At 31.0% G+C, this 19084-nt stretch overlaps 2 protein-coding genes across 3 annotated transcripts; both read right to left on the bottom strand.

Moving 5' to 3' along the window:
• Positions 1 to 151: 151 nt before the first annotated feature.
• On the bottom strand, positions 152 to 3001 carry LOC148233423 (flavin reductase (NADPH)). Its single transcript, XM_088189967.1, has 3 exons — positions 2789 to 3001; positions 537 to 923; positions 152 to 467 (listed from the first exon to the last, which is right to left on the bottom strand). The coding sequence occupies exons 1-3, from the start codon at positions 2862 to 2864 to the stop codon at positions 325 to 327; spliced, it is 606 nt and encodes a 201-aa protein (XP_088046093.1). The 5' UTR covers positions 2865 to 3001; the 3' UTR covers positions 152 to 324.
• A 261-nt stretch (positions 3002 to 3262) lies between these two features.
• Syt14 (Synaptotagmin 14) lies at positions 3263 to 16393 on the bottom strand. 2 transcript variants are annotated; one of them, XM_088189422.1, is made up of 11 exons: positions 15974 to 16393; positions 15735 to 15905; positions 15589 to 15662; positions 14407 to 14640; positions 14188 to 14346; positions 14015 to 14123; positions 13790 to 13947; positions 13582 to 13722; positions 13358 to 13522; positions 12615 to 12830; positions 3263 to 3603 (listed from the first exon to the last, which is right to left on the bottom strand). In XM_088189422.1, exons 1-10 carry the CDS (start codon positions 16005 to 16007, stop codon positions 12633 to 12635), a joined length of 1443 nt encoding a protein of 480 aa, XP_088045548.1. In that variant the 5' UTR covers positions 16008 to 16393; the 3' UTR covers positions 3263 to 3603; positions 12615 to 12632. The 2 variants fall into 2 exon arrangements, with proteins under 2 accessions (XP_088045548.1, XP_088045547.1); XM_088189421.1 differs by lacking the exon at positions 3263 to 3603 and having other exon boundaries at positions 11850 to 12830.
• Between the last annotated feature and the right edge of the window lie 2691 nt (positions 16394 to 19084).

Here is a 19084-nt window from a genome sequence, read left to right as displayed (position 1 = left end):
AGTGGGTGCTTTTGAAGGCAATATTCCGCTCCTTTTATTTATTGTATGTGTATAAAGGACTGAAGGAGCTTATATCTGAAATACATCAGTACCACCTTCCCCTCCCCCTCCCGGCAGGCCTGACTCCATCACAATCAATAAAAAAAATCAAAACATTTTGTTGAATCTAATGATCCAGTTTAATTCAATGAGCTTTATAACATATCAGTAAATCGTTATATATTTACAGAGGAATTTTAATAAAATATGATTTTAAAATCTTTGCTATGATTTATATATAATGTTTGTATAATATTTTATCTTTTTTAATACATGTTCATTGTATTAAACATCACACAATCCGACGACTCTTCCATAAAAGCTCGAATCGAAAAGACATTCCACCAAAAATTTTCCTAAGCTATATTTAGATATTTTGCGACCAGGGTTTTTGTCAAATTCAGTTTTATAGTTCTCGCTCGGTGATTCTGAAAAATATGCATTATTTTGAATCATACTCTGAAGCTCTTGATGAATTTGTTATAAATTATAATTACCCTCTATATGCGGAGGAAGTACGGCTATGTACGTCATGCCGCTCTCTTTCAAAGCATCGAACATTCTCTGATGATCGGCGTTTACGTCTGTGAAGATCTTCGGTACCTTTTCTGGAACGTCGAAGAGGAATGCGGACAAGCAGACGGACACTTTTTCGACTTTTTCGCTTTTCATGGCAGTGATGATGTTCTTCATTCCGTTGGACATGTCAGTGGTGGGATCCAATATTCTGCCGGTGCCCAACACCACTATGACTGCGTCGACGCCGGCAACGGCTCCGTTCACGTCGGATTGGTTCAAAGCGTTGCCAGTTAAAATTTCAATTTTACCTTTGAATTTTTCTGGAAGTTTAGAAGGATCTCTCACCAAGACTTTTATGATGAGATCTGAAATGACGTCGAGCATTAATAATACTGTAATTTATTATGCAACATACTCAATTAGCCTGATACATTGTTGAGTTTTTGAATATATTTTGCAAAAACTTAATTGTTTATTTATATTTTAACTACTGAGAAATTCTTTTAAACGCGATAAGATTTTTACTAAGTGAGGAAAAAGGGACAATAAATGGACAATATACTATCTACTTTTTCATTTGGATGGATTTATGCTGTTGTATAGAAAGTGGAAAAATACCAAAATGATAAGCATGTAGTGAATATTGAGATAAGTAATGAGTCATTAAAGGCGGGTGTTATCTAATAGTGTTATCTAAAGCTTCTTTATTACAAATTATATATTCAAAGTTAATTGTATTAACTAATTAAAATATATTTTACATCCATTCATCATTACTTCAACATCTTCTCCATATTATTTAATTCTGCTTATGTTTAATTGTAATTAATTTTCTTTCAATCAATGATTTACTATATCTATTACATAATTCAACTCTTCCACTACTTTCATACTCTTACCTACATAATAAATTAAGGTATTATTTGCAAAAGATTAATTTTAAACTTTTTTACTACATTCATAGTATTATTTATACATAACACAAATAGTAGTGAGCTTAACTTAGATCCCTGTGGTACACCACATACTGGTGCTTCAATTTATTTTTAAAATATCTTACTTTTGGTTTCACCTGGTAAGAAAATAGATTAACATATGGTAATATATTTACCATAAGGATGTATTTTAGATAAAGTATATATTTTGCAGCAAATGAGTTAAGTTATATTTTCACCGAAGTTTCGATGAAATCATATCCGAATATATTTTCACCGGTAGACATATATTTCTACTAGAAAAATATAACTTTACTGATAAGCATTAGTGAAATTATATGCTACTTTAAAATGTCTATAAAATTCAATGACAGTTGCGAAAGTTTCATTTGCTGTTGAAACCTAATAAAACTATTTTCCTATTCGTTAAGATTAGGTTTAATTTATTTTAAATATTGTAGTATTTTGCAAAACGATGTAACATCACAATTCTGCTTGTGAATAAATACAGTTTTTCTGATACTGAGCAGTAAAATTTTAAATTAATTGATTGATACATTTTAACTGGCTGAATTAGTGAAATTATATTTATACTAGTGAAAATATAACTTCAACACACATTCACTATAACATGTACATATGTATTATAATACCAGATACGTTTTACCACTGTTTTTTTATTTTATATGCATCAAAATTTAAGCATCTGCAAAAACTCAAGCAAGTGATCCAAAAATGATTATATTGCATATGTATGATATATACAATACATATGAAATGAAAAAATAAATTATACTTAGTATAAGAAAAGTAATATTAAATGATTTTTATACTGTTTCTACAAATATCATATAAAAAAGAATATATGTATCATACATTAAGTGGAGAGTTGTTATAAAAAGAGAAGTATCTTCAAAAATATAAAAATTATTTTAATTTAATGTAATTAAGACGAAATATTAACGAAAGATGGTTCTGAAAAGGAACACGGTTACCAAAATTGTATAATTAATTAAATTAATTAAATAAATGAATACAAATCTATTTATAAATAATAATGAAATGTAATAGTATAAATATACAGATTTACAAATTTTCTTCCTTTGTTTGTAAAATATCAAAATTAATAGAAATAAAAAAATATGTACAAAACGATTTAAAAGAATTACTAATTCGTTAGTACAATGCTCTCCCTTGCATAACAACAGTAAATTATACGGGCCATTAATTGAATAATTAATGAATATAAATTAGATCTAAGTTATAGCGACTGTAAGGTAGTAAAGATACAATACTTTTTTCAATAGCAGCTTCCACAACACAAAGCCCCGTCTTTCCTGTGGCCCCAAATATCGCTACTTTTGACACCATCTTCACAGAAAGTGATAAAATACACAATATAGAAAACGTTATCAGAAGCCGGATCAGCGATTAATATCAAGTGGAAGTGGTTATTTGACAATCGGTATGACAACCGCCAGTTTTTAGCGTTAGGCGCTAAATAAAGCGCTATGCGAGCGCAGTTTCGACGCTATTAGAAAAACATAAAGTTAAATTATTAAATAATTTTAATTTAATCTATAAGTCAGCTCAAACATATACACTAATTTATACATCTATAATACACACACACTTTAGGTAGTAAAATGTTTAATTATACAATACTAACAAATATTTTTTAAATAATAGTGCTGCACTCTAAAATAAATGTGCACCATATTACATAAAAAAATATCGTTGCGCAGTTCGAATGCTATCAGCTTTTTTAAAAAAAAGTGGCAATTTTATTAGATTATATTACATATTGCGACAAACTATGAATGGCGAGATGTTTTCTCCGAGCAGCTGTGGAGAAGCAGGTGCAGGAATGATGTCAGAAGAAGAGTCTTAGAGTTCTGGTTGGTGTGGCAGCGACGGTATTGCGAAAGCTGATCCCTCTCTGCTGCGGTATTCGTATGTTAAAGTTATTCTTTCTCTGGTGCGAGCGTCTATGACAGAATATTGTCCGCAGGCGGGCGTCTCTCTTCATTCAGGCATAAGTATTCAGAGCTGCAAAGCTTGCTCACCAACCAACATCATGAAGCGATCATCCAGCCAATCGTTGCACTCGCTTCTTAGAACAACAAAATAAATATACGCCTTTAGAAAGCAACATTTGCTTGATAGATATCTCCGAGGTTAAATTGCGTAACAGGAATATTGTGGCCTTATGGTGCTATTTGTAATCGCATTATTAGCTAGTTTATTCTCACAGGGCCTGCTCGAGAATATTTAAAGCCCCGGACTCGAAAAAAGGTATTCAGGGAATTTTTCACATTTAGTAAGTTGATCAGATTTTGAAAATATCAAACGAGAAGGGCAAAAATCATTTGGATGACCTTTATTTCAATCTCACAACATTCATAAAAGAAAAAATTCTAAGAAAATATTTTTTTACCAGTTGGACGGCGCTGCTTGTGCTTATATAAACTTCAAAAACCGTGTTAAATTTAATCAAATGGCGCCCCCCTTCCAGCTTTAATGGCTGAGATATCTAAGATATATTTGTTTGATCCTATCTAATAACAAAAAGTACTTAGCTTCGCTGGGATTTAAAAAAAATACCAATATTCGAAAACACTATGAGCTAACGCGTCGTACAAAATGCGAATCGTCAGTAAATTGTTTAAGTGATACGCGATCCGCCTAACAAAGTTGAACATCTTAATCAAATGTTAAGCTAAGATTGAACACCAAACAACTCAGACCTTTTACAAATTCTCTATTATATTGTGTACTATCACATCGATACGGAAAAAATATTGATCAATTTAAAAAAAAAAAATATTCTATTGACGCGATTGAAACTAGAGTTGATTTAACAACTTGATCAATAGCAAAATTCTTAAGAATTGAGAGTTAAGTGAAAACATTTCTTTCTATTGACCTTGCTATGTTTAGAATCTCTGTAAATATAAATAAATACATTCCAAATACTATTACCGTGTTTTTATTAACAAATGTAATTAAACAAGAAACATTTCCCTTGGTTCGTAAAAGATGTTTTAAATATTTTCTTGGAATCGACAATATTTCCTTCTCATTGACATTTTACAAAAAAATCATCGATTTTTCTAATCTATAATATAAAAATAATACATAGATTATTATTATATAATGCATTTAGATAATGCTGAACAAAATATAAACCAACCGTGTAATTATTATCATTCACTACATTATGTAGAATAGATAACACTGAATTGTTGTTATCTACACCTGGAACGATTCTGAGTGCAATATATACATGTAAGATACTATATGCTGATCTGTAGCCTTTTATGGCAAACTAAAAAATATTTATTTATATTTATACTTTATTATATTATATTTGTTACGTCTCACATTAATTTATCAACGATTTTTTCACAATATTCGAGCTGCATATGGTGTCATAAAGGAGCAAAAATAATGTTCTAAATTCACTTATTGTAATAATTTTATTATTTTCATTTGTTGTCTCTAATAAATATTTGAATTAATTAATTACAGTCGAAACAACGTCTAGCGTTCGGCCTCCGTTCACAAATCCCACTCTGATTCTCCTTTTTACCAGTGGGTCGGGCCTATTTATACAGTTACATAAAAATTGAGAAATATCCTACGATAACATAAACAATAATATAATAATATATATAAAAGGATATTTAAGTGATAACATTATCTGTATATTTATAACAACAGCTAGAGAATCAATGGAATTGGTAGGTCAACGATTGGTTGTACAATTTGATTATGGGTTCAATGCTTAGTTCCTTCCATATATGATTTATAAATGAAATGGATCTAAGTAATTTAAAATGTAGAACAATGAACCAAAATATTCCAAATTTAATATAATGGCATTTTTCTGAAAAATGTTATGTACAATAAAATAAATGTGAATATATATAGTTTTATAATTAAAAGTACTATTAATTTATAGCGTAAGTTTTGTCTAATTTTCACACATTATCATATATATTTTCCGGAGAAACTTGAAAGTTACTGCTTATATCTGTACAATATTGGAACATTAAAAGTTTATAAAAAATAAATAATGTGCCATCAATTTAGCTTTTGTGACGCAATATTTAATAGTGCTTATTATGGTTGCTTTCTTAAGAACGAATAGCCCGAGAATTTGAATGTAAATGTGTCAATGATATAAGTGTCAATTTATATTGTTACAAGATATCAATCACAAGTATGATTGATTCAAAATTTGTTGAGAATTTTAGATGGTTGTATTTTCTTGATATTTGTCTTTCTTTTGCACGCTTTAAAAATATTAATTTTCATGAACAATAATAACTTAAAACATAAATAATATAAGGTCTCTACAAAAGTAATGAAACTGCATCCCAAAAATAAACTATAAACGCCGCTAGCATTGCCTGAAAATATAACACACGCTTAAAATCAATACTTATAGATAAATAATAAAACAATCATTGTATTACATAATAATGCTATCCAACTTGTTTTAAGTTCTTGACGATAAGCCGTAATTGTTTGTTTTGACAAATATACACGTAGCACGCTGTAATTGCTTTTACTGAAGTCAAGGCCGGAACTGAAAATGTGTGGTAAATATTAGTTATGAATCTAAATCCATATAATCGAATCTTGAATTTGTAATATTTTAATAATAGTAATAAATTGTATAAGTATTAAATGATAAACTTACTAAAGAGAATCCATTGAGCTATTCATCGAATCTAGAGGAACCAAATATCCTGACGCATCATAATATGTCATGTTACATAATCGAATACAAGATGAAAGACATGATTTTTCTCGGAGCTTAAAAATTTCTACCATAGAAACGCCTAAAATAATATCAAATTATCAAAGAATCTTGATATATGTGTACGTAAAATTTATTTATAAACAAAGAGGCTTAGAAATAAATATGAGTTAGGTCCGCATTATACATAGTTGTCACAAATTCAAAGATAGCGCTATTTAATAATAGTAATTCATTATTTATTTTATTTTTTTTATATTAATTCATTATCAATAATTAATTGTTTTGTAGTTTCTAATTTTTTTTCAACATATAATCGGTTTGGAAAAAGACTGTCAACTCAAAATTAATAATTTTTTAGTAAATCACCATACAAATTAAATAGATTCGATTATCTAAAAAATCAAACATATTAAGTTAGAGCAATTTGCAGCTTCAGCGAACAAGTTTGCTTGTTGCATTATTTTTTCTTGGATTTTGTTATACATACATATGTGTGATTAATTATTTAGTATTAACATATTCGCCACTAATGTAACTGTTAAGACCAAGTTGTAAGTACGACGGTTAAAGCCAAGCAATGATGTTAACGGCCAACGATAACGATTAAACGATGTTTTTTGTCCTCGAAAGGTAAAATATTTTTTCCTTATGGACCCTATTATGACCCGATATTTTGAATATATTTATTTATAGTACATTTTATACATAGAATACAGTTTAACATTTTTACTTGCCTAATAAGGGACGTAAATAGGTCATTATGTATATGGTATATAATTTGTACATTGCCCTAACAGGTATATAACAAAATTATATTTTTTTTATTTTACCCGACGGCAACTATCATTGTTTTTCTATTTTAAGTATCATTAACCGTTTATGAATGGTACTGTAAAGGTTTGAAAAAGTAGCAACAAAGGTTTGGCTGAACAAAACGAGTGAAATTAGAATTTTGTAAAACACAACATTAAAACTCATTATTCTTCGACATACGGACTTACAGGTTTACGTACATCTCGTATAACACTCTTCAACATAAAAGTCTACCAAAATTGTTTGAGTTGTGACGAACTTCTTCCAAACCGATAATATGCATATACGCACATACCTGATAGATATACATAGTTCTTTCGAAAAACTTAAATAAAAAAGTACCAATATTATTTGCCACGCATGGTTTATCCAAAATTCCGCATTGGGTTTCATTGTATCTTTTTCGATGAAAGGTCGGCACGCAACCGCATACTTTTTTTGTAGCGTTTAAAACGCATTCGACTTCACAATTTTCCTCCGTGTAGTCCATAAAATACATCAAGGGCCTTTCATTCAGCAGATAACAATCTCGTCTATAAAAATTCAGTAAATTCGTGCAAATGAAATAGTAATCTATCATAAGCATTGAAATTACCTTTCTATTTCTAGATCAGCTGCGTCTGGAGAAATATACATATGAAGTGGTGTAATACTAATAAAAGCCTCATGACCGACGGTTAGCAGTTTCAAATTTTTAGTTACAATTGGAAAATCGTACACGTCGTTAATTATAATCTGGATATTGTATTATTTTTTAGTACAAATTAATCTAATAGTAATAAATTGGTAATTAGTTAACAACCATTGATGTTTTACTTTTGTACACAGAGTCCCAACTCTGGGGGTTCAGTACTACAGATAAGCCCATGTTGGGTCCGAAATAGTTTGTTTTATATACGTTTTTTCGATTGAATCTTTTACCGCTGAAATTTTAGACATTTTTAAATGACTATATTGTATAACATTTTATAAGATTTACCCAACATAGTTGAACGAGCAGCAATATCCGTTAGAAGTCAATTGTGTCTCAAATAAGTTCATACACTTAACAATACGACCTTCCCATTGACATCTCACTAAGTAGTCTTCGCAAGATTGTTTTAAATCTTTTTTTACATCATAATACTGTGAAAAAAATATATGTAAATAAATAACACGAAAAGACACACATCTAAAAATAAATTACATAATATATTTCTAAATCTATTCTATCAACATAGTTGTAATCTATAGACCAAATTAATATGTACGCATATGATATGGATAGATATATTTAGACAATCTGCAAGGTGCTGTTAGACGTAGTTGTAGCCAGTGGCGTAGCTATGGTGGGGCGAGGGGGGCGGGCCGCCCCGGGCGGCACTTGCTTGGGGGCGGCATATTTGCGATGGGATTTTTTAGTGTGGTACTTAGCCCTAAATGCACTGAAATATATATATATCCACGAATAGCAAGAGCTTAACAATAACCAATTAATTATTTTAAGAAATGCTAATTTTATGACCATGCAAAAAATGTATAGGGGGGGGGGGAGGCGGCAATTTTAAGGATCACCCCGGGCACCACATACCCTAGTTACATCACTGGTTGTAGCTAATTTTAGCGAATATTATTGAAACAGTGAGGTATTATTGAAAGTTACGGAGGCGGCAGAAGTTGCACGGTTTACACCATAATTAGTATAATCTTAATAATTAATTATTTTTTACTCACAGTGTATCTGTTATTTTTGATCACGGCATCCAACATTTGTAGATCATTTATGTTGAAATCAAATGTTTCAGGCGATTCTATAGTCAATAAATGCATTTTATTTCGTATTTCATCTATTGTCACGTTATCTGGTAAAATTCTAAAACTCCGTAAGTTGTTTATATTTTTATGGGTTGAATATTAAAAATTAAAATACTACAAAAATTCAAAATTGCTTACGAGAAACTCTTCAGAACTTTTTCAATATTTGTTTTTTTTACTATGTTCGGAGTGCATATGGTAATACTAGGAAATGGTATATCATTAGTGGGTAAATATTGCGATGGTATTGTCATTATCGTCGAGGTGTTCAGGAATGTATTCATAATATCGTTTGCGAACGATATTGATCCGTACAAGCCGCACAATAAGATGCAATTCCAAAACAATCTGAAAATTATATAAATTAATTACCATTAGGTTATTACAATTATTGTGTATACAATAGCTAATAATATTAAATTAAATAGCAAGAAATAAATGAACTGCGATTGAATTAATATTTTTGCACTTTAAAAAAATAAATAGAAAAACGTTATACGAAAATTTGCGACGCATACCTGTTTTTGAGATAAGCGTTAAACAATAATAAAAGGTGGGCCTTTCCAACATTTTGTTTCGTTCAACGAACGAATTCTGCAAATTTCGGTCATAGTAGACACAACCGATGTACATTCTATTCACAAATGTTTTTTGTAGACGTACAATACAAGCAATTTGTTGTTGTGATGAAACTTCTCATTGTCGAGTATTTCGAAACGTAATAAAGGCCATGGATTTTTGAGCGGTACTAGTCACTCGGGAATATTTAGAAAAAAAACGATCTGTGTTGCTTGATTATACAAATTGTTTCATTGTAAGATTTTTTAAATTTAATTTGAGATAAACAAATATTCGTGCAAATATTTGAATATTAATATAATTGAAAATTGGGTGAATAATTCGATTGATAATGTGTCCCAGAAGTGATGCAATTGCCTCACAAACATCCGCGTCTGTGATTCGCCAGAGTCTTGAACCAGCATTATAAAAAAATGTGACACTTAATAATAATTTAACTCAAGCAATATTATTTATAGCAAATATTTAGAAAATATATTATATTAAATATGCAAAATTTACCTGGCCATCACATGATAATTTGATTTAGTATACTTAATACCATGCAGTGAACAATTATCAGAATATTTGTCATAAATTTTATTAACTTCTTTAAGCATCTTTTGATATTCTAGTGTTACTACAACACTGAAAATGAATAGTATGACTACGACTCTATTCAATCAACTTTTATACATTTTTTTTGTGAATACATTATTATAATATTCAAGTTGCATGTTTGAATGTGAGCTATACTATTAAATTACAATGAAGCTCACGAACGAATTGGATTGGGAAAATGTATGGATACATAATTAAAAACAACTTTTAAAATCAATTTATTAATTTATTAAACGATCTGTTTCAATACGTTTTTATACTATATTATGTTGAAATCATAGAATGTAGTTTATTATAAAAAAGACGCAATAAATAGTAATAAGACTTAATATCCTAATTGACAACATATAAATGTGATTGTTGATTATTCACAGAATGAGCTACATATTAACTAAGTAGTTGCTAGCATTCTAATTTTCTCATCTTCCATTAAAAAGCAAAAAAAAACTACATCCACTACTGATATTTTTGTCAAAACAAAAAAATATGAGACTATTATATCCATTTTGATTATATGTGTAGTAATTTATTACATTGTATTAATCTTTTAAAATCGGACATATATAAAATTTTCTTTAAAAAACATTTTTGTGTGCATATTAGTTGTTTTCATTACGGCACTGGTTGTTACCTCGATTGTTTTATATCTAACAAATATATACATAGACATAAAATAAAAAATATCATTTTTTTTTATAGTTATTATGAAATAATAAATAGATAATATTTAAATATCTATGAAGTACAATGAATTTTTGCATATGCATGTGAATTGTGAGATAATCTAGATGTCACATATAGCTGATTATTCTTAAAAATACTTCTAATGATCAGATGAATATAAAATTTAATATAAAAGCAAAATTTTCTTAAATTCCTAGAAGATGGACCAAAAGCAACATTGCAAATATTTATTTTATGCTCAATTAAAAAACAGTATTATTTCACATTTTACAAAAAAATTTAAATTTTTGATTTTTTTTATAAAAGCCATGTAGTGAAAAATTTTTTTTTATTAACTTCGCTTATTTTTAAAATATTTTTAATATGTATTTTGGTTAAGAAGCAAAACATTATTTTGGTCCATCTGTATTTTATTATTTTTTTAAAAATTTTACTAGTTCTTATTTTAATAACATCATTAGAAACATGAAAATCAGTTATAGCATAAATAGAAAATTTCAATTTTATTCGTTTCAGTAAAAAAAGTGTTACTTCACCATTATTCTAAAATTCAATATTTTTTTCCATAATAGGATTCTAAGTAGTTAATTTAATAACATGTCATTTTATACATAATATATTATCATCTTAGTATATTTTACGAACAGCCAAAAACCTTTAAGCAATAGTAAAGGCTAAAAGAATGTTTAAAATACCCTATATGGGTAAGAAAAGATCAATCAAAATCGTATTTTTTAACATAAATAATACACTATTATTATATATTTATAATAAGTAATCGATAATAATTAATGCACGAAAGTAAGAATAATATAATATTTTTTTTCATAATAAATTTATCGATTACTTTTAAGTACATACATTTTAGTGCTGTGTAAAATTTGTGCATTTATCACATTCCAATTGCTAAAATTTAATTGCGTTTTTATGATTAACGTTCATATAAAATTTTCACATAATCTAAAGTTAAGTGTTGTATAAAAATGTAAACATTATTAAATATCTATATTTATGTCATTAAAACGAAGATGTCATCAAACAGTAATTATTATAAATTCTGAATTTAAAAATGGATACAAAAATGTCGTAGACTTTAAAAACGCTAATAAGAATTATTTATTTTTTTATGTATCTACACTGCTCCCATCTAGACTTTTCAAATATCAACTAAAGTTATTATTTATAAAATTTTAACGTAATAAAAAAATCTAGTAAAACTAATCGATACTCAAATTGATTTGAGCTTTTCGAACAATTACCTATTATATGTTTAAGAAAAACGTTAAAAAACAATGCAATAGATGTACATTGCGCTTATTATTAATTGTGTATTAATTTTTATTTATATCTGAGTACAATTAACGTATTAATTTTTTTATAGTTACCAATTTCATATTTTAATTACAAGAAATCATGCGATGAAAACGGCACGAAGGTTTGTTCGTCGAAACATTTATAATGCCTTATAGTAGATAATAAATTATGCGGAATTGTACCGCCCCGAGCGACTGGCTAGGGCGCCGAGTGAAAGGGGGCGCCATATTTTGCCTAAGTCGGCTCTGCGCATGAATTAAGATTTACTTATTAACTGTAATATAGTAGTGTAATTTTCGTAAAGCCATTTTTGGTAGCGTATTTTTTATCCACAGCGCTCGACCAATGATTGACAACATTCAGCGATATGTCCGCGAGTGGACTAAAAACTCACCGATTGCGTTCGTCAATCTGACTTGCCAAAAAAAGTTTGCTACCGCGTCAGCGGCGCATTCAACAAGGGTATTCGTATGAAGCTCGTCTTTGAAGCATCAAGATGGGAATAGCAGAAGACCGTAAAATGTTTTCGCGTAATCGAAAGCAAAAGTAACCCAACGCAAGGTTACCTTCAAATGTTATGTGAATCAAGAATCTATCAGGACGTGCCACCGTTGAATCTGTTCGCCTCTGGCCTCCCTCATGTCCTTCCAGTGGTCGGCTTCCTCCTGTCCAGAAGAGTTCTGACCCAGCGAGAACCAACCGACCATTTCGTTCTTCTTGACGCTTCTTCTCCACCACACGGATACCATCAGAGTCACTTCGCTCAGTTGGAACAGTGCAACCTAAAAATATATCATTTTTACAACGTACATAACCGAATAATAATATAGGTTGTTTCACACGATTTAATTCAGTACAGTGTCTATAAAAAATTTAACCTTTACAAGTCCAAAGGCATCTATGTCATGTCCAATATATTTTCTATTTTTTGAAGCCATTTAAAATTAATGCTTTAAAAATATTGTATTTAAACATACTCCCGAATGAAACAATTGCCCATTTCCGAGAAGTATAAAAATAAATTCGCTAAAAGTTAACGTCATATTCGACAGTGAAATGATCGCAATAAAGCACTAACACAAAAATTGCGTAAAAAGTTCCGCTTGTTGATAAATAAAAATACCATATAAATTCTACATCTTTGGGTCAAGACCACAGCGAAAACCACATATCAGGACTATGCACGCGGAAGGTATCCAAAAGTAGTTGTTGTGAAAGATCGCGTCATTACCATCGACCAGTTGTTTAAGCAATATTTATAACTACTTCATATGAAACAACATAATAGGTTAAAAATAAATAAATTTACTTGGAACATGAATAGCTCTTTATACAGCGGATTTGGTTGGCCTCTCCTGGTAGTCGTTTTAGATCTAGCCATCTCCTGCCCGAGACTGCTCACCACGCACATTTTGACATAAGTATCAGGAGCTTTATTAATTGAAAGCTTCCGGAAATGACTGCCTTTAATAACCTTAAATGTATATTCAATTGAGTATATATCCAATGAATTATATAAAGTATATCACTTACTTCCACGGCCAAACTTCCAGTAGTTCCATTGTAAGCTAAACCAATTAACATTTCAGCAACACCTCCGTGCTGCATGCTAGAGCAAGAACTCACACTGTCAGATCTTCCGAGACTTGCCAAATCGCACGAAGAACCACTTAACTACACATGATAAAAGCATACATATAAGCATATATTTATTTATGTGTTATATTTAATTTATATTTACTTGTATGTTTGCTCTCGGTTGCAAGGTAAGCCACAGTGAATTTTCAAGTTCAAGTTTCAAGGTCGAAAATTGAACTGTAGATTCTCCCACTAATCTCTGACGTCGCATTCTTTCACAACCATAAACTCTAAAACGCACGCCCATGCTGTTGACTTCCTCTGAAATGAATAGATGCGTTGCATTATAATTGAATCTCATTTTAAAAAAATAGTTACTTATAGCTACCAGGATTGACACGATGCAAAAGGAAACTCTCCATGAACTGCGGATTTTCTCCTGATCTTATTTTGGTCTTATGCTTTTGCTTCTTACTTGGTAGCATTAACAAGCGTATCTGGAATTTATTGATCAGTTTTTAATACATTCTTACTGTGGTTATATATATTAAGTATATATACCTGCATGTGGCTCGGTTGTCCTCTATCCTTATGAGGCAAATCTCGCGCTTGTAATATGTGAACGGTCATTTTCCTCATAGGAGCGTCGTACAGAAAAGCTACTTCTATTGTTCCACAGCCTCCTAATGATGATAGTCCGTCTTGAGAGAGTACTATGCACTAAAAATATACTTTTTTAGTAGCATCTTATACTGTTTAAGAACGTCTAAGCTAACTTACATCCTGGTTAGTCGCATCGCTTTCGACGCTACTTTGAGTTAGCGCCAGTTGATGATATGCTATGATTCTCGAAGATTGATCATAGGACACAGGTTCGATGTTGTCGATCTTGGTTTCTTTTATGATCGAATCGACAGAGTTGTGGGTGCACGAGGAATCGGAACGGTTGGTGATAGCCAGAACTTTTTCTCCCCTTTCCACATCGGAGTAGTTCTGTAACGAAGCAACTTGAAGCTGTAAAAATACATTAGAGGAGATTAATTACCATTTCTGATTAATACTTTTCTTTTCTTGATTTTGCTTTTGAAACACGGCCAACAATAAAAACAACACATGTATTCCATAATAAATTTTATAATGAAGTAACAAATTAGTTTGGGCGAGATTGTTGATAAGACGAAACCCACACAGGCGATAAGTTTTAATTGCAAACAGGATGAGGACTGGTTAATATAAAAATATTTTTTTAAATTTATTAAAAAATACAAATATTTACATACAATCAAAGGGCATTTTACAGAAACTGGGAGGACTCTGGGAGGTAATATTTATCAAAATTAGGAAGTACCAGTAGGATATCTAACCACACGCGCCTAATTCGTAAGTACTCCTAACAACACGCACCCAAATAGCATGTCCCCGATTCACCGTGTTATTTGGGGGTCTATTGTATATGTGCAGGACATAATAGCTTTACGCACATGCACAGAAGAAAACAATATATGTGAACAATATATGCAATAAAGTCTAGACCATAATGGGTCGACCAACTGCGATTACCTCATATGGTTCTTATATGCGGTATTTCAAACAATACTCAAGAACGCAAGTGCTGGTAATTAGGTGGTATACAAAACGGTAGTTTTTTCAGAATCTACGAATTGTGTTATATTCCCTACTAGCAGCTTGAATAAGTACTTTCTCAAGTATACTCGTTGACGCGGCTCGAGGAAATCATATCCCAGCATATATTGTGTATACATAATATAGTTTATAACATATTTTTTCGGATAAACTTTTAGAATCCGAAAAACGGTTTAAATTTTTTTAATAAAAAAATTAAATAAAGATACTAAAATTCAATAATTGTACCCGTTTTTTTAATATTGCAATTCGTTAAATAAAAAATATCAGTTAAATGCATCGGTCTATAAATTTTATAAAATGTATATATAATAATACCTGAGACGAGTATAGTAAAGGATCATCTTCCAGGTTTTCAAGTGAATCTGACGCTTCAAAGGAATAAACGCGCTCTGTAACAAAATTAGTTTTTATTAAAAATAATAATAATAAAGTTAACATTCCAATGCGGCTCTGTACAATACCTATTCCTCTCGGTCTGCTGCTCGTTTGTGTTTTACTGGTGTGTATTATTTCCTCGCAAGCAGCGTTTATATTAGGCTTACTTTTAAAATATCTTCTATTTACATACAACAAAATCATAAAAATAACAAATCCAACTCCCGCAATCGAGGTGACGTATGTCGTCGCCTCAGCTGAAATTATTAAAATCGAACGTAAAATATATTCTATCGGTTTAAATAGTTAATCAAGGTTAACAAACCATTGCTGGAATTTTCCACCCCCGAGATCACCATGGTAACCGTACACTGGGACAATAAAAATCGTAGAAAAACCCGATCAAACTTTCACCATAAATCCATACGTGTCGATGAGCTGATTTGTAGTTGTTTTGTTAGATTTCGCATCATATGGTCTGGACCATTTCACCCTTGGCTTCGTTCACTGGGTGAGTCCATATACCACCCTGGGTGATCGATTCGCAGGGTAAACAAATTGGGTTATATTCGCGAGCACTACACGTAGACTGGGATAGGTAATGAAGAAAGGGCGAAGGGATAGAACACTGGTCGATGGGATCGAATATGGGAGGTATTTCAGTGTTTGTTTCCGTTGCGTTTGTGGAATTTTACGACGATGGGACAATGGGGAGAGTTCATTTTCTGGACCTGCGCGTTTCCTTGGCAGGGATACGCGCCGATGGTTAGCGAGCGAGAAAATGCGACGAATATTTATTAAATATATTTTAGAATGATTGTAGTCTTATTGTAGACCTTAACGTAGTGAGGAAAACATAAAGGTAACAATCAAAATTAGATTATTGCCTACCTTTCGTATACAAAATTTTCATTCAATATGATAGTATACATTTAATACAAATTTACATTGAACAGTTATCTTAAAATTATAATATATTTATATATAAAAGCCACATATTATATGTTTGTTCGCTAACTATATTCACCTTGTTGCAGATATGAATAAAATGGTCCACTAAGACACTAAGAAATGTTCTTATTTATGATATTTCATTTCAAACGTGTACGTGTATGAAATTTTGGATACTTATTATTATATGTTGTTATGGTGACCAAACAGAAATAACGTTGAATTAAAATAAAAAATACCCCACCGATCAAAATAAATGAATTATTAAAAAATAAAAATCAAATAAGTCGCCTTTGGCAAAATTATCACAATAAATTAGTGTAATAACGATTTAATTATATAAATATGTGAAAATAAACGATTTAAATCCAGAGGACAATTTTCTGTGGAACATGTCAAAAATTTTACATCGCGAACCCTAAAAAATTAAAAAACCATTACTTCATCACCTATTGTATTCACCGCTGAAGAAAAAACTGAGTACAAAACCAATGCAAAGTTGATATTAAAAGAGTTAAAGAAAACTTTAAAAATAAAATTGAAAAACATCATAGATTATAAAACGCAAAACCCATAGAAAAAATAACTAAAACAACTCAAAAATTAGCTAATATAATTCAACGACTTCCTAATTGCAAGCCCCCTGGAAATGACTTTATTACCAACAAAGCCTTTAAAATACTTGCACCGATTGCCATCGAATACTTTCTAAAAATGTAGATAAATAGACGTTGTATATACAGATTTTGAGAAGGCATTCGACAAGGTTTGTCATGTGTTATTATTAAAAAAATTGCCGAACCTCGATTGCTCGGATGATTGAACTCGGTTATTGAGTGATCGTAGACAGTTTGTAACCTATGGCGGCCGATTGTCGAAAGAATATTTCACCCCTTCGGGGGTTCCGTGTATAAATTGTATAAATGCATTCGATCTGTTGCGAACTCCTCTCTACAGAGTGCTTTAGATTCTCTATGGAGATGGACTTCTGTTAACCGTCTGCTCTTTAGTGTCGAAAAGTGCAATACTGTGTCATTTTATCGATCTCGTTCACCATCAGTTTATTCCTACGACCTCGTTGGGAATATTTTGGCTAGAGAAACTTCCACTAAAGATCTCGGAATCTCTTTTGAGAGCAAGTGGAGGTTCTCTCTATACATACACGACGTCTGTGATAAATATTTTGAAATGCTTGGCTTTGTTATGAGGAACGCCTTTCACTTTGACGATCCGTCAGTTATTCGCGTCCTCTTTGACACCTATAATTTGAAATACCTGAATAACCAAATACTCATTTTTAGTCGAAAAGATTTATCTGCTGGAGTCCTCCAAGGTGCAATTTCAGGACCCTTGCTATTCACAGTATATACGAGAAATTTCCCAACTAAACCTCACAGAAATGATATCATTGCTTTATTCGCGGATGACACTTTATGTTCTTATAAAAATCCCCATGGAACAGTAGATAGACTTAAAAACAGAATAAAAATCATTGAAAAAAGGTTCGATAAATAGCTAGTGATTGCAAATCCTACTAAAAGCGTCGCAATAATGTTTTCATTCAGAAGAAAAAATCCTTCGCTGTTGATAAATTAGTAAAAATGATTGGCAAAATACGGTTGTCTAAGAAAGTTATTTTTATAAATAAAGAATAACAGGTAAAGTTGAAATAGCGTTGTCCGTATGGTCTTAGCTAGTTACCCAGAGGCCACGAGTTAAAGCACAACAATGTATATATAAATCGTGCAGGACACCCAGTATTGCACAAAAACCAAACTTTCAAAAGCCTTCAATTAAGGTGACTAGATTTTGAAAAATCAAAAGAAGACATTGAAAATAAAAGGGCCATAACGGAAATTTTTGTTCAAAGAGCATCTCCGATTTTTTTTTGGGGAAATTGAATTGAATTTCTACGGTATTTCAAAAAAAAGTTGATTTTGGTAATTTTTGTTCAAGGAGGAAAAATAGGGACAGAACGAAGACAACATTTTTGAGGAGGACTATCATCCGCAAAGAAAACGTCTAGTCACATTATATTAATAATCACTCACTACAGCAGCCATAAAAACTATTTCAATGTTAAGACATACAGGAGACATTTCGTCAGTGTCACATCTGGAGCTTGTTTTTGCTGATGGGTGTCAACGTTTTAGTGATGTGTTCCAAAGATAATGCGATTGGTTCTCAATCATCTTGGGTAGGGATTTGTCAAAGCTGAAATTTTGATTTTCAGCTATAAATCGTTCTCTTCACCGTGCATCAACATGGTGGATCAAGTGTGAACTTTCGCAGTAATCGTTACATAATTGAACAAAAAAAAGTGTTTAATTGGTGTTACCTTTCTTTGTTTGCAGATCCGAATATCCGCAGTGGAACAATTGACCGAATTGCGTCGCCATAGCAACGTAACTGGGTCAACTTGTTGCATGCTGCGGAGTCACAACGAATGGTTGATCACCCCTGATGCGAACTTGTAAATGTATTG

This window comes from Plectrocnemia conspersa, unplaced genomic scaffold, assembly GCF_051122295.1.
Source record: "Plectrocnemia conspersa isolate PC_06_02 unplaced genomic scaffold, ASM5112229v1 ptg000008l, whole genome shotgun sequence".
In the NCBI taxonomy this organism is placed as follows: domain Eukaryota; kingdom Metazoa; phylum Arthropoda; class Insecta; order Trichoptera; family Polycentropodidae; genus Plectrocnemia; species Plectrocnemia conspersa.
Note: the sequence above shows the minus strand (reverse complement) of the source record. Positions and strands in the feature narration are given on the sequence as shown.